Source organism: Streptopelia decaocto (genome assembly GCF_964273445.1).
Source record: "Streptopelia decaocto genome assembly, chromosome: 20".
Classification (NCBI taxonomy): Eukaryota; Metazoa; Chordata; class Aves; order Columbiformes; family Columbidae; genus Streptopelia; species Streptopelia decaocto.
Window position 1 is genome coordinate 5,915,579 of NC_138675.1, and position 12,981 is coordinate 5,928,559.

Here is a 12,981-nt window from a genome sequence, read left to right on the forward strand (position 1 = left end):
CTAAAAGTGGCCAAGCCAAGGTGGAGGAGATGCTAAAGGGAGGCGCTTTCTGGAACCAAGCAGCCTATCGAAGCTGAGACAGCACCTGTTTGAGAGCTCTCGGGATCGTAATCCTAGGAAGAACAACACATTCAGGAGTACCGTGGGTTCAGAAGCAAAGTAACACCTCTTGCCAAACTTCCAGCAGCCACATCTACTTCCAAACAGAGGCTGGGACAGTGCTGAAAAACATTCTGGGAGGAAACAACTTGTGCTGGCCAGGTCCTGGGGGAGGAGGTGGGCGAAGGTGGCTTTTCCTTCCTTGCTGTGTTACTATCTCCGGGTCAGTGTTCTCGTCCATGTGTGGAAGAGGCAGGAAAAGCCCCTGCAAGTTACAAGTCTGCTGCCAAAAGCAAAGAAACCATTTTGGATAAGAGCTTGGGTTGATTAGCAATCTTCTTGAAGAATGTCCAGCCACGATGCTGAGGACTTGGGGGCAGAAAACCTCTCGGAGAAGTCTCGGATGCTTCCCACCCTCCCTCCGTATGACATGGATGACCAGCTCCTGCCCAGGGAGCCACGGAGCGCCTGGTGTTGCTTGGCGTGGACCCTGCTGGTCGTCACCATGAACTCCTTGGTCTTTTTCATCAACTTGCTCCTGATGTTCATTATCTTCACCATCGTGCTGCTCCCCACCATTGTGGTGGTTTACTTTGGCTTCCAGTGCCACTCTCGGGTAAGTTGGTCTTGCTCCATTTGGCCACTAATGGGTGGCTCTAAGGCAGGGCCATCCATACAGGTCTTGTTATAGCCCACGGGGAGCAGTGGCTGTAAAGACAAGGCTAAAACGCCTGAGCTTTGGCTTTATTTTCCTAAGGGATGTGTACGTATACAGATTTGTTCGTAAGGGGGTATGTGTATAGACTGGGCTGACAGGATCAGCTTTGTGGTGGTTCTTGCAGGCTCTTGATGGAAAACCTCAGGTTCTCCGTTGCACACAGTGCTCTCCAGCCAAAGGCTTTGAGGCGATGCAAAAGGTTTTTGAGTTCAGACAAGCCCATCGGAAGTGAAATCAACTGCGCTGCCGGTAGCTGTGAGGAGCCTTAACCCAGACTTTGCTTTAATAGCCACAGAAAGGGGTTGCAGCAGCACGGCTTGACAAAAGCAGTTCTTTTTCTTCGGACTGCTGCTTTTCAATGCCTCCCTAATCGACAGAGGCCAATTTCTGCACTGACCATCCATTAAATGGATTATTATTTTTTTTTTTTTTAGTCTGATGGGTTGTGTTTCTGGTGCTGCTGAAAGAATATTAAAGAAAGGAAAGGAAGGCAGGGACATGGGGCATTGCCTGTAGCATTTGTTAATGTAGAGCGACGGCATGGCTTGACTCGGAGCTCCTGCTGCCGAGGTGAAAGCAGGACTGTAAATACCACTCAGCAAGGACGGGTTAGTGTGCTGGATGCTTTGCAGCAACATGGGGTGACGGGGCTTTCCTGGCAGATTGTGCAGCGCAAAGAGATGCTGGGGGCAGGACCGAGCACAGTGTGTGCACAGAGCACGACGGGGTTTGTTCCGCAGCGGGAGGCTGGAGAGTCTCCAGCCAGCGGGTAGCAATGGGATGACCAACCTCTGCCTGCAGAATCCAGCATTCTGTATCTTATTTATGTTGTTATAACCTCCAGCATGCTGTGCCACCCACATCGATGGAGCAGCAGGAGGCCTTTTAATGTCATTTCTGCCTATCAAATGCTAAGCTGTGCTATTTGGACTTAATAACCATTAGTGTTTCCTGCTGCAGGGTCAGTGTGCGGTGCTCTTGTGTACAGCGATGCTGGGATAATTGAAAGCTTGATTAAAATGTCCTGTCAGTCACACAGTGTTGCTGAGCTCAGCTTGGAGAGAGGGAACAGGTTCGTGTTTCTGGGAAAGCACTAGAAACTGAAGGGTACTTTGAACACCATTCCTGTCCACTCTTTGACCAGCTCCGTCTCTTCCCACAGGTCCTGCACTCAGCTGCCCGCTACTGCAAAAGCATCTTGGATGACAACAGCTCCTCTGCCCTCATCATCCTCGGCTTCGTCATCATGTCCCCGCTCATCGTGGTGGCCATGGCCACCTACTGCAGCCTGGCACGGCGTCTGCGGCTCCTCATGTGCTTCCAGCCATGCAGCAGGGCCGTGTACAAGGGGGTGAAGTGGCACTGGTACGAGGAGGGGGGTCTGTGCAGCTGCGCCAGGGGGTTTAACACTCAAGTCAAGGCCTGGGTGTGAGTTTGCAGCACTAAAAGCCCTGTCCTAACCAGCACCATCTTCTCCCTGCCCTGTCCCTCCACACCGTCACAGCCCAGAGTCGCCATCCAGATGTGTCTGCAGATGTGTAGTACCCAGCTGTGAGAGGGTACGGCAGGGAACAGCTCAATGTATGGTTCTCTCCTTTCGAATCGCTGCGGGTCTGTGGTGTTCGGTGAGTGAGATCTGTGTGCTGCTGGTCACCGGTGTCCACCTGCCTCCCAAATACAACTATTTCGAGTGTTATGTATAAATAAAGATCATGTCAAATCCACACTGAGGGAGTTTATCTCTGTTCTGTCTCAAAACACTGGCTGCATCCACAATACCCACCACATATCACTGTAAGTTAAAATATAAGTTCTGCTTTCTTTCTGAGGATTTATTTTTCCAGTCTATGTGGCCCCTGGTCCCACCCAGAGAAATAACCAGTGGTGGCTACAGGTGACAGCGAATGGAAGTGGCAGGAAACAGCCTGTGCATGGATAGCGGGACACTCGGTCCAGCCACCAAAACAGACAAGAACAACCCGGGGACAGCAGGAGGTGAGCGTGGCACTGCTGCTGGACCCCCCGTTTGAGAGACCAGGGCCACCGGTTTGATCTTTGGCTGTCACGTCACCTTATGATGGTCACAGTCTTGGCTTCACTGCTATTTATCCATCCTGGCATCAATTAAACCAAAGCCTCAACAAACCACCCCATGTACCTCCCTTGCACTCTTCCAGGTGGCTTCTCCAACATAGGAAGTTACTCTTGGTTACCAGAATTGAGTATTTCATTTGTTATCCCTTTCCTCTTGTTATCAGCTGCTCACGCTGCTCCTAAACGGCTTTGCTAGAGCACCCAAGGACCAGCTTTCACACACCCAGATGAGGTTTTGGAGAGTCCTGCAGCCCAGGCTCTGTTGCTATAGCAATATAGATTTCCCCATCAGCCTGCACACGTACGTCTGCCAGCATTCCCCACTTTGCGTCAGGCTTCGAGGCAAACATGAGGCATCTAACTGCCGGGCAGCCTTGGGAAAATAGCATGAGGACCTGGAAAATGTATTGAAACCAGTGGGGACTCTCTAGATTTGCAGCAGGGTGAATGAGAGCACGTTTCAGCCCAAGGGAATGCAGAACCTGTACACAACACAGGGAAATTCTAGGCCAGAGGAAACCAGGTGCTGAATAACCAGATCCCTGCCTCCCTGCATTTGCCAGCGGGAGCCTCTGAGTCCAGCAAAAATTCTGGTTGAAATATTTAAGCCATTTCTCAGCGCTTTCAGCCGGGTATTGGTCCTCCAATGCCTTCGGTTATTGGAGCCCTCAGCTGGGGGCAGCGCAAATAAGAACCATCTGTCAAGCTGAACAGGAATCGGGAAGATCTTTTGGAGCCAAGGACAACACAGCATTTATTGGAAGGATGCTAATTTCCGCCTGTGTAGGAAAAAGGGACCCTGGGTTTCTTCTTGGGATGGTTCTTCCACCAGCCAGGGGTGGAAGATGCATTAATGCAAGATGCATTAAAGGGAACTGAATTCAATGGAAATTCCAAGCACTCACAGCCAAAGGGGCTTTGGTTCTTCCTAAGAGTTACTAGTCCCTTGCAAAGTGCTCTTACAACATTTGCTATTGCTCTAAATCTCATCACAGGCAGTTTAATACTCCCTGTGCTTAGTTTGCTGTGAATAACTCTCTAGGCTAATTTGGCAGGGATCTGCATGGTAATATAATATAATTCCAATGACATACATGCTGGACAATTCCTTTTGCTCTCTATATTTCTGTTGCTAACCGCTTAATTGTAACTTGAATGTCTTTGGGGAAATTTCCATTGTCTTCTTCACCTCCCTTCTTGTTCACTGGGGTAACCAGTCTCTGGTGATTGTTTCCAGCTCTGCTGGAAAATTTGCTTAGAATGAATGGAAGCAATTAAAAAAAAGAATAATCAGAGATTGTTTGCCAATGCTCCTTCACCCACCAGCTGATCTTCCTCACACAGAAAAGCCTGCAGGATGGGTCCCACACTGTCCTGGGAATATTCCCTGGGGCTGGACTGGGATGTGAACTGGGAGAACGTGCAAATGGAAGGGACAAAGGTGAGAATGAAAGCAGCAATTTAACCCCGGCTTCTGCTACATCGAACTAGTCCCTGCCAGCAAAAATGCCCAGAGTTTCTCCCTGCCCCAGGAATTTCTGAATGGCAGAAGGAAACAGAGAAACTGTGTGCATATATATATATCTACACATATGTTTTCAAGTGCATTGCATTGCTTTGCTAAAATGCTAATGCCACTCTGAAGCCATCTGTCAAGCACGCGTTGCCAAAGGGCTTGTGGTTTAAAAGTTGCAGAACACTTGTTCTGCCTATGGTGTGTTGCAGAACACTAATTGCTCTGCCTGTTGGTGACAGCAACATCATTAGAGGCGCTGCCATTGTCCCCAGCAGCGCTGGGCAGGGTGGGAGATGCTCCCTAAGCAAAAAAGCTTGGCGATGCAACCCAAGCAAAGGATCTGTACCCCATTCTCCAGACCCACTGACAAAATAGGGACATTTATCAAACCAACAAAAGAACCGCTTTTCACAAGAAGAGCCGTGAATTGTCCAGGCTGGAGGCTCAGCCCTACAAGGGCTGTTGCTGCTGTCAGGGCTTTGCTTTGCATTTCTCCTCCCTGCCAGGACATATGAGTTCATGGAAACGCTGGCGGGGGACGTGGGCAAGCGGGACAGCCTGCGATGTGTCCGGACCGGAGCGAGCTGCGGGTGGGAGCCCTGGAACGCCAGGAGTAATTCAATCCCAGGCAGCTTTTGAAGCCAGTTCCTCCCCAGCAAAGAGACATGAGTGACTGTGGAACCAGGACCAGGATCTCTCTCAGCATCTCCACCAGATGAAGAGCCACCTAACGTCGTGCTCCAGGAGCATCTTAGCTTTGAGTTGCCTGTTAAGCCTCGCCAGCTGGTGAGCATTGGAAGGACTTGTGTGCAGCCACCCAGCCAAGCATTGCACAAAGGTGCTGGCTCTGTCTGGAGCTCCGTGGCAGCGCTGAATGGGAAGGTTAATTCCTCCTGCTCACCTAAAACGCTGTTCTGCTCCTGCTCTTCAGCCTCAGGCTTAATAAACCAATCTGCTAAAATCACTCTTTTGTCAACACTTTTTTATTTCCGTGGCACCAAGCAGGAGGATGCTGATGTATGATAAAGCCTTTGTGAAGTGTTGCAATCCCAATAATATCGTATCTGAGTGTTCTACGCGTCTGCACAGGCTGGCAGTTGATGTAATTATCAACGCAAGGGGTTAATCACAATTTTCCAGCCCTTACACCTATCTGGTCTCTCTCCAGTGAGTGTAAATGGGTGAGAACCCGCCTGAGGAAGATGGTTTTAGATAACACGGTGTCTGGCCCTGCTTGAGAATGGAAAGGGCAGGTGGCCAAGAGTGTGAAGGGAGCTGGCTCCCAGTCCCTTGTCTGCAGGAGAAGGCGGTTGGCTCTGCTGGGTGTCACTATGAAAGCAATCTGAGCTGGGGATCGATGTTCTGAAAAGCCTCGCTGGAGCGAGCTGCTCAGCACATCCCGGGCAGCGCCAGGGCGTGGGACTGGGCAGGACACAAGGACAGCGTGGGGGATTTCCCACCAGTGCACACGGGCCCCCCTTTAATGTCATTGAAATAACTTCTTGTGACAGAGGATGGTGCAGAAACAGAGTTGTCCTTTTTATTTTCCTGGGGCTTTGGCTAGATCTGCTGGCATACGTTTTCTTACTGGGTATTTTGGGGGGAGCTGAAAAGCCGTTCCCAGCCCTCTTAGGTGCTAGAGATTGTTTTGACATCCTGTCTCTGGGACTGCTTTGGAAAACAGAACTCTGCACAAAGCCATTTGCTCCGCTATTGGCACGAGTGGGCTCAGCATCATAAAGGTCAAGCAGACCACACTGGGAAGGACTGGTGGGTCCAACCAGAAGACACTGACGTCTTTCTGTCCCCTGAGACTCGGCGGGCAGCCCTCCAGCAGGTATAAAGCAGACAGGACGTGCAGGGCTGGACATGGTTTTCAATGGTTTGCGTGAATCTCAGGGAGAGATAAGCAGCGAGGCAAAAAAATATATCCCAAACAAACGAGTCAGGAAAACAGTGATGCCGTCTGGTTGGCTGCTCTGCTTTCAGATGCTGCCAGGTCCACTCGAGCCTCTTTCATTGTTTCCCAAGAACACAGTATAGACCTAAGGAAACCAAGCCCTAGACCCTCAACAGATGAGCAGAAGCAAAAATAGAAGCCAGGGGAGCAGACTTCCTCCCAGACATAAGCCTCTTGTTGCTGAAAGCCCAGAATATCTGCTTTGCTCCTGAAAGGTCCTTCAGCAGCGTGCTGGTCCCACGTTGGCCACCAGCCTGTACATTCGGAGTCCCAGCTCAGCCATCCCGTATCCTCCAGCCTCCCCGAAGCACCTGCACGAGCAGCATCCCTGCTCTCGCACAGCACTCGCTGCTTCATAGGAACAAGCGTTCGCTGGGCCCGGCTGGAAAACAAACGTCCTTATCTCTCGAAATGAGCTCAGCCATGCGGCTCGTTCAGGGGCCGGTTTTCCTGCCAGAGGCTCAGGCTTTGCCACAACAGGACACGGCAAAAGATACAACCAGTTTTCTGCAATCTGCTTTTGAATATCACTTATTTCTCCTTGGAGATGGCTTTCCTGTCTCGCACCACCTTTCCTCTGGTGAGGTCCTGAAACACGGACAGGGAGGGTGGAATCGTGTCTGGTTTGGAGGCAGATGCTTTTGCTTTTCTCGCAGGCACCAGCTGCACTTCACACTGCTGCTGGACGCGGAGCTGACATTTAATTTGCTTTGGCTTCCTGACTCCCTCTGAGCCAAATGCACCAGGCAAACACTCCGCTTGTGATATTCTGGCATGTGCTTTCTAGTCACAACTGGACTCCAGATACTTAGGAATCAGGAGAAAAAAAATAAACAGCATAGAAAGGAAATCAATCAATTACAGACCGCAAGGGGTTTTCAGTTCAGGTTAGATGGAAAGAGCTCATTCCACCTTCTGATTTACTTCTTGTGGATAATGCAATGCTCCATATTCTACACAAACAGAGCGAGCGGGAGTAAGGCAGAAAACCCTTTGCCTCATTGCAATTAAGGTTGTAATGCAGTTGAATAAGGGTGTGGATAACTTAGTGTTATTTTCCCAGTTTGGCATGGCTCTGTGCCTGCCCGTCTGCACGGGCCAGACCGGTCCTGTTAGCACTTGGGAAATCAGGTTTCTGTGGGATTTGGAAAGGTCCTGTGGGTGGAACTCACCTCAACTCCTCAAGGGCCTTTTGTTGATGGGGCTTTCTGGTGCTTGCCTTGATCGTTCAGCTCCTTGCCATCATTTTAGCCACACAAATGTGGTAGGCGAAGGGTGTGACACACTTTTGGGGTTGTGTCATCAAGATAGCATCAATCGAGGATGGAGTTTATTATTACATGCGAGCTGGAAAAATACTGCTTGGGATTTCTTGGAGTGCAAATGTTCTGGTAGCAGAATTCACCCGTTTCCACCAGAAAGTGGTCTCCTTTCTCGTCCCCAAAATTACTAGAAGAATGAATATAAGAAAGCAATCCGGCCTGTTCAGAACAGATGCACCGTCTCACTGTCACTCCCGCTGGATGTGGCTGTTCAGCAAAACCCCGTGAACGTTCTGGAGATGAAAAAACTCCTCTCCAAAGCCTGGCCAAGTGTTTCACTGGCACAAGACGCTTTCATGAGGTCACTGTTGGAGTTCCTCCCGCTGTCTGATCACTTATGACCAGAAATGGAAAACTTGCTCTTTGAGCTCGAGACCCCTCATGTGCAAGGTGCCTCACCATGGTCTACAATGGGACGTGTCTGTCTTTGCATCCTCTTTAACGTGGTTATTTCGGCTACAGAGGGATTTGGGATAATTGCTGCAGATTACATGACGCAGGCTCAGGCTCCAGCTTTCATGCTCCTTCCAAAGCTGCAACACAGGAAAGCCCTGTCATCACTGATTAATGAACAACTGTAACGAGAAAGAGTCCAGGAATCACTGTGCTAAAACCGAGTGTCTCATTTTTGATCTGAAATCCTGGAAAATGTTTGATTCCGGTTAGGGTCAGGGGTCTAACACATAGGGGTGCAAAGACTGGCATTTTTGTTGGATTCTCCCGCTAGCAGAGGCTGATGACAGCTCCTCACATCCAGCCACAGCCTTGTCTGAAGGCTCAGGACAGAAGAGCGAAGAACACCCAGAACTTCACCCCTGCTTTGGAGATGTGCAGGGGACGCTGTGCGAGGCGAGGTCTCGGTGGCCCGTGTGCACCATGATACAAGCAGCAACACAAGCAGCCTCAGGGCAAGACTGCAAACAAAAGGCCCTTTTTTTTTCGATTTCACAGTTCCATTCTGCATCTGTTCTTCTTTTTTACCCCTCTGTGACATCTCTCAATCATGTTTTGTGCGTCATCTCCATTCCCGACGAGCTCGCAATGCCCTCTCGAGATGGGGAAAGCGGCAGAGCACACGGAAACAGCAGCTCTAACTGATTTCTGAGCGCCTTGCATGGGGAAGGCATCAGCAACACCCTTGACAGGTGCCAGGAAGAGCTGCAGAGGCAGAAAAAGCCCCATGTGTGGGAGAAATCTGCTAAACAGGATCTGCCCAACTTCCTCCGTGTGATGGACATGCGAGCAGGATGAGGCATTAGGACAGGCCCACACTTAGAGCCCAGTTTGAACAAATCTCCCCTGCCCCAGCACCACCTGAGATCAGCAGCTGCATGTGCCTAAGGGTGATTGCTTCCCCACTTTGCTCTGCCCTGTGTCCCACCTATATATATATGGAGCTTTTCTTGTTCTCCTCTTTTGGGAACTAGGAATGGAAATGACTGTGGAAGGGGTAAGCATCACGTTATTGCTATTATTTTATTGCCTATTTGTTTCAGTGCTGTGGCTGGGAAGGGGAGGAATGGCTGGCTGGGGTTCTGCATTCACATCACCTGTATCTTCTTCCTCGGTTGAAGAAGCAATTCCAGCTCTGCAGAGGGAGCCTGTGTCTCCATGGAAGGGTGGGGAGCAGAGACGGTAATTCTGGTTAATAGTTCCACTTATTTGTGGGGGAATATTTTTTGCTCTCATTGTTCTTTCATCGTTGGGTCAGGCGTTACAACACCCAGCTCCAGAACAAAAGCCTCTTATCCCCAAAATAGACGGGAATTGTTTGGATTGTTTTGCATGCGTCAAGTCACCTCTTTCTGTATGGACTACTGGAATTGCAGCTATTTCCCTGCTCTGACGTGGGAGGAGTACAAGGCTGGCAATAAGGAAGGGGTAGCTGTCAGGCATGTGTTGTGGGGCAGCGTGTTGATTGTCTCATGTCTCATCTGTGGCTTGTAGGCACCAAAGCTTGGACCCACAGACATCTACACCTCTAGAACTCATTGAACATGTGGAAAACGAAGAATCGGTGCCTTGAAGGGTGAGCTCAGATCTGACTCAGAGCTCAGCCCATGTGCTGTGAGGGGAACAGTCATAAACCAAGGGCTCTCAGGGGCTGGTGTGGAGAGAAAATCCCCACTCTGACAGTAACCAGCGTGGGGGGACAAGTTTCCAAGGGTTGCGGGAGCAGAGAGGGGGCCAGCCAAGGCCGGCGGGGATGGAGGAGCTGCTGACAGCGCATGGAGTCGTTCCCTTTCCTCCCACTCGCTCCCCAGCTGCGTTCAGACAAAAAGAATGATTGTTTTTCGTGCTTGAAGCCTTGCTCCTGCTCAGATGGTTTTGCCTTAGTACTGAGAGGGGGTGAAAAGCTCCAGATGAAAAGTGAGCCCTCAGCAAAGCCTACCTTAGAGCCAGTCCTAAACCCTGGAACGAAAGGTCAGTTTCCTTCTGACAGCCTGGAAATGACCTTTCCAGCAGGACTCTGGAAATCTCCATCCCAGGCTGGTCCAGTTGTGCTCCTCTGCTGTAGCCACACAAGTGCTGAATGTGTTCCAGCCCAGCACACCAGTTTTTCAGATTATACTTATCCAGAAAATCAGCTTCTCTAGTCTCAAAAGCTGCTGGCATGAAGGTAAAAACAAGAAAACTGGTACCTCTGCCCCCACGAGAGCTGGGAGTGGGGAGGCTCGAACTGTCACCTGGGTATTGAGGCTGATGGAAAATCAGCCTCATTCTCTTCCGAATTGCAGGCGCGGAGCTTGGCCGGCGCTCGTGCAGCTGTGCTTGAAGTGGGAGCCAGGAGGTCCCTCCTGATGGGACCTTCCCCACCACGTTCTGCTGCTTCCCTTTCCTGTTGTGACTCCGTGCTGGTCTGATGGGTGCTCGGAGGCCAATTCATCAACGTCTTCGCCTGCTTTCCCCCACCCACCACGCCAAGAACTCGGCAGAGCTTGGCAAGATTCAGATGAGCCTCTAAAAATACAGCATACCTAAAATACAGTCGCTTCACTGATAGGAAAAGAAACTTCCCTGTGCTGCTGGTTTTCTCTATTCCTCACCAAATAACCTGCTATAAGTCATGATAGAGTTAACTCGGACCTTCAAAAACCACCCAGCAGTCGGTCAGAGCCTGCAGAGCTGTATGGGGCAGAAGGCTATAAAACCACCTTAACAATTACTGCTGCGATTCAAAGCAATTGGGTGAATAAGCACAATAGATGACAATCCACCCTCCTGGGAGAGAGAAGCTGGTGTCCTGTGGCTTGGTGGCTTCTTCCCTTGGACACCCTGCAGACAACCAAGCACAGGACGACTGTCCAAACGCATGAGTCTCCTTTGCATGTGTGCAGGACGCTCTCTGACATGTCTTGCTCTTGTCTGCGTGCCTGCAGGCTGCTCCAAATTGGCTCTTCTCTCCCAGGCTGACAGGTTAAGACACTGCAATTATTAAAAGAGGCTGACGGTTCTCAAGGCTGAGACCTTGCCGCTCGACGGGAAATCGTTATTGTGTAGCTGGAAATCCCTCAGGAAACCTGGTTCTGAGGAGGTTCTCTTAAATTTGGCTTTTCCTGATAGTCTGGGCTTTCCTAACAGGATAGAGGCGGGGATAAAAGTCAAGCAATAAGGAAAACGATGCTTTCCAAAGAATAGCCTTTGGTTAAAAATTGACGTCTGCATCCAGACCTCATTTGTACCTCTTAGAAGTGGGTCCAATTTTAATTGCTGCTCTGGTTCCTGGCAAGCAAAGTGAAACTATAATACCATTTGTGTCCAGCTGGGAAAAATGCAGTAAAGTCCTGTCTTGTGAAGGCAATGAGGCAGGAATGCGAAGTCTTGGAGAATCTCAGCTAGAGACTCCCAGGTTCTGATTCCGCATGCGAAGCAGAGTCTGACCCAGTGACTGGTGCCAGTCCTGTCCAACCAGCCACAAATCCTGGTTGTAGTTTAGTCGATTCTCTGTCTGGTGTGTCCCACTGGCGAGGATGCTGGCTTGGATTTGACTCTTGCACATGTGAAGATGGCTCAGCCTGTGCCCTGTCTATTTATTCGGGTGGTTGGTATTTCCCATCCTGCTCTTGCTGGTCCTGGGCTGAGCGAGGAGCCCAGGACTGAAGCGGCGAAGCGAAGAGCTCAGTCCGGCAGCTCCTCCTCGGCAGGGAAGCTGATGCATGTGGACAGGCAGCGCTGTCCATGGCAGCGGGTGCAGGATGAGGATGAGTTCTGACAACCCAGCAGTCATTAACTCAGCCTCCTGCGCACGAGAGAGGCGCCACTGCAGCGACTGGGAGAGATGGAGCCAGAGGTGTTTGCTATTTCTGACCTACCTGACAAAAGGAGGAATCCAGAAGCTTGAGAATGAGCCATCCACATTGTCTCTTTCTGTTTCTCCTGTTTTACCCCTTCACTATTACACATCTCTGTGGGGCAGCCTGCCCTGGCTGTGAGCAGTTATAAGTCAAAGGAATTACAAAAGTTCCAGGCAGGAGAAAGGGGAAAATGAAATCTCAGGTACTCTGAATTCAGATGGGTGAGCCTGGACTAGACTAAAGTCAGGCTTAAGTGCTTCAGCTCTGCTTTGCACCACTGGCATCCAGCCCTCCTGCTTTTTTTTCCCTTCTCTATATCAGGTTGCTCTTTGACCTGCTCCTGGAACGCTGCAAATGATCTCATTTGTTCCCACAAATGTAGAACACTTGAGATCCCGGAGGCAAGGTGAAAGCAAGAAGCCGCTTGGACTCTGTGCGGTTTTGTGAGCTTGTAAACAAAAACTGGCCCAGCTGCAGATCAGAAAGCCGGGCTGCTACACAGCTACAGCATGAGCAGGGCTGAGTCCAAGTCCTGCTGTGCATAAAGGTCTTATTTTCCCAGTATCATTCCTTTCAGCCCATAATGAAACTGTATGTATTAGCTCTTAACAACAGTCAAAGTTGTTTTGATGGCTGGCTCAAAAATAAGTGTGAAGCCCCATCCATACCAGCCCATCACTGCAGTTTTTACTTAAAGGGCTGTAAATGCCTTTACAAGTGTGAAAGAAGCAGCAGCTGCTGTTCACTCTAGGCCAGTTTTCCTGAAGACAATAGGAGCATTATAGCATTAAAACACGGTTCCTGTACGGTCTACAGTATAACGATCTGATCTCTTGCCCTGATGTATGGACTGCATTGGATGCAGCTGAATTTTGGAATGATTTGCTCATTTGGAGAACGCTTTCTCAGGCCTGGGACAATTTTACTGGCTGGTTTGCAGATAAGTTGCCTTTGTATCCGCAGCTTTGCTGCACCAA

The 12,981-nt window shown here is 50.1% G+C and overlaps 1 protein-coding gene across 1 annotated transcript; it reads left to right on the plus strand.

Annotated features, from left to right (window-relative positions):
• Positions 1 to 445: 445 nt before the first annotated feature.
• TMEM278 (transmembrane protein 278) lies at positions 446 to 2,249 on the plus strand (the record flags this gene model as incomplete). The annotated part of the gene is made up of 2 exons (XM_082070056.1): positions 446 to 715; positions 1,980 to 2,249. 2 exons carry the CDS (start codon positions 446 to 448, stop codon positions 2,247 to 2,249), a joined length of 540 nt encoding a protein of 179 aa, XP_081926182.1.
• Between the last annotated feature and the right edge of the window lie 10,732 nt (positions 2,250 to 12,981).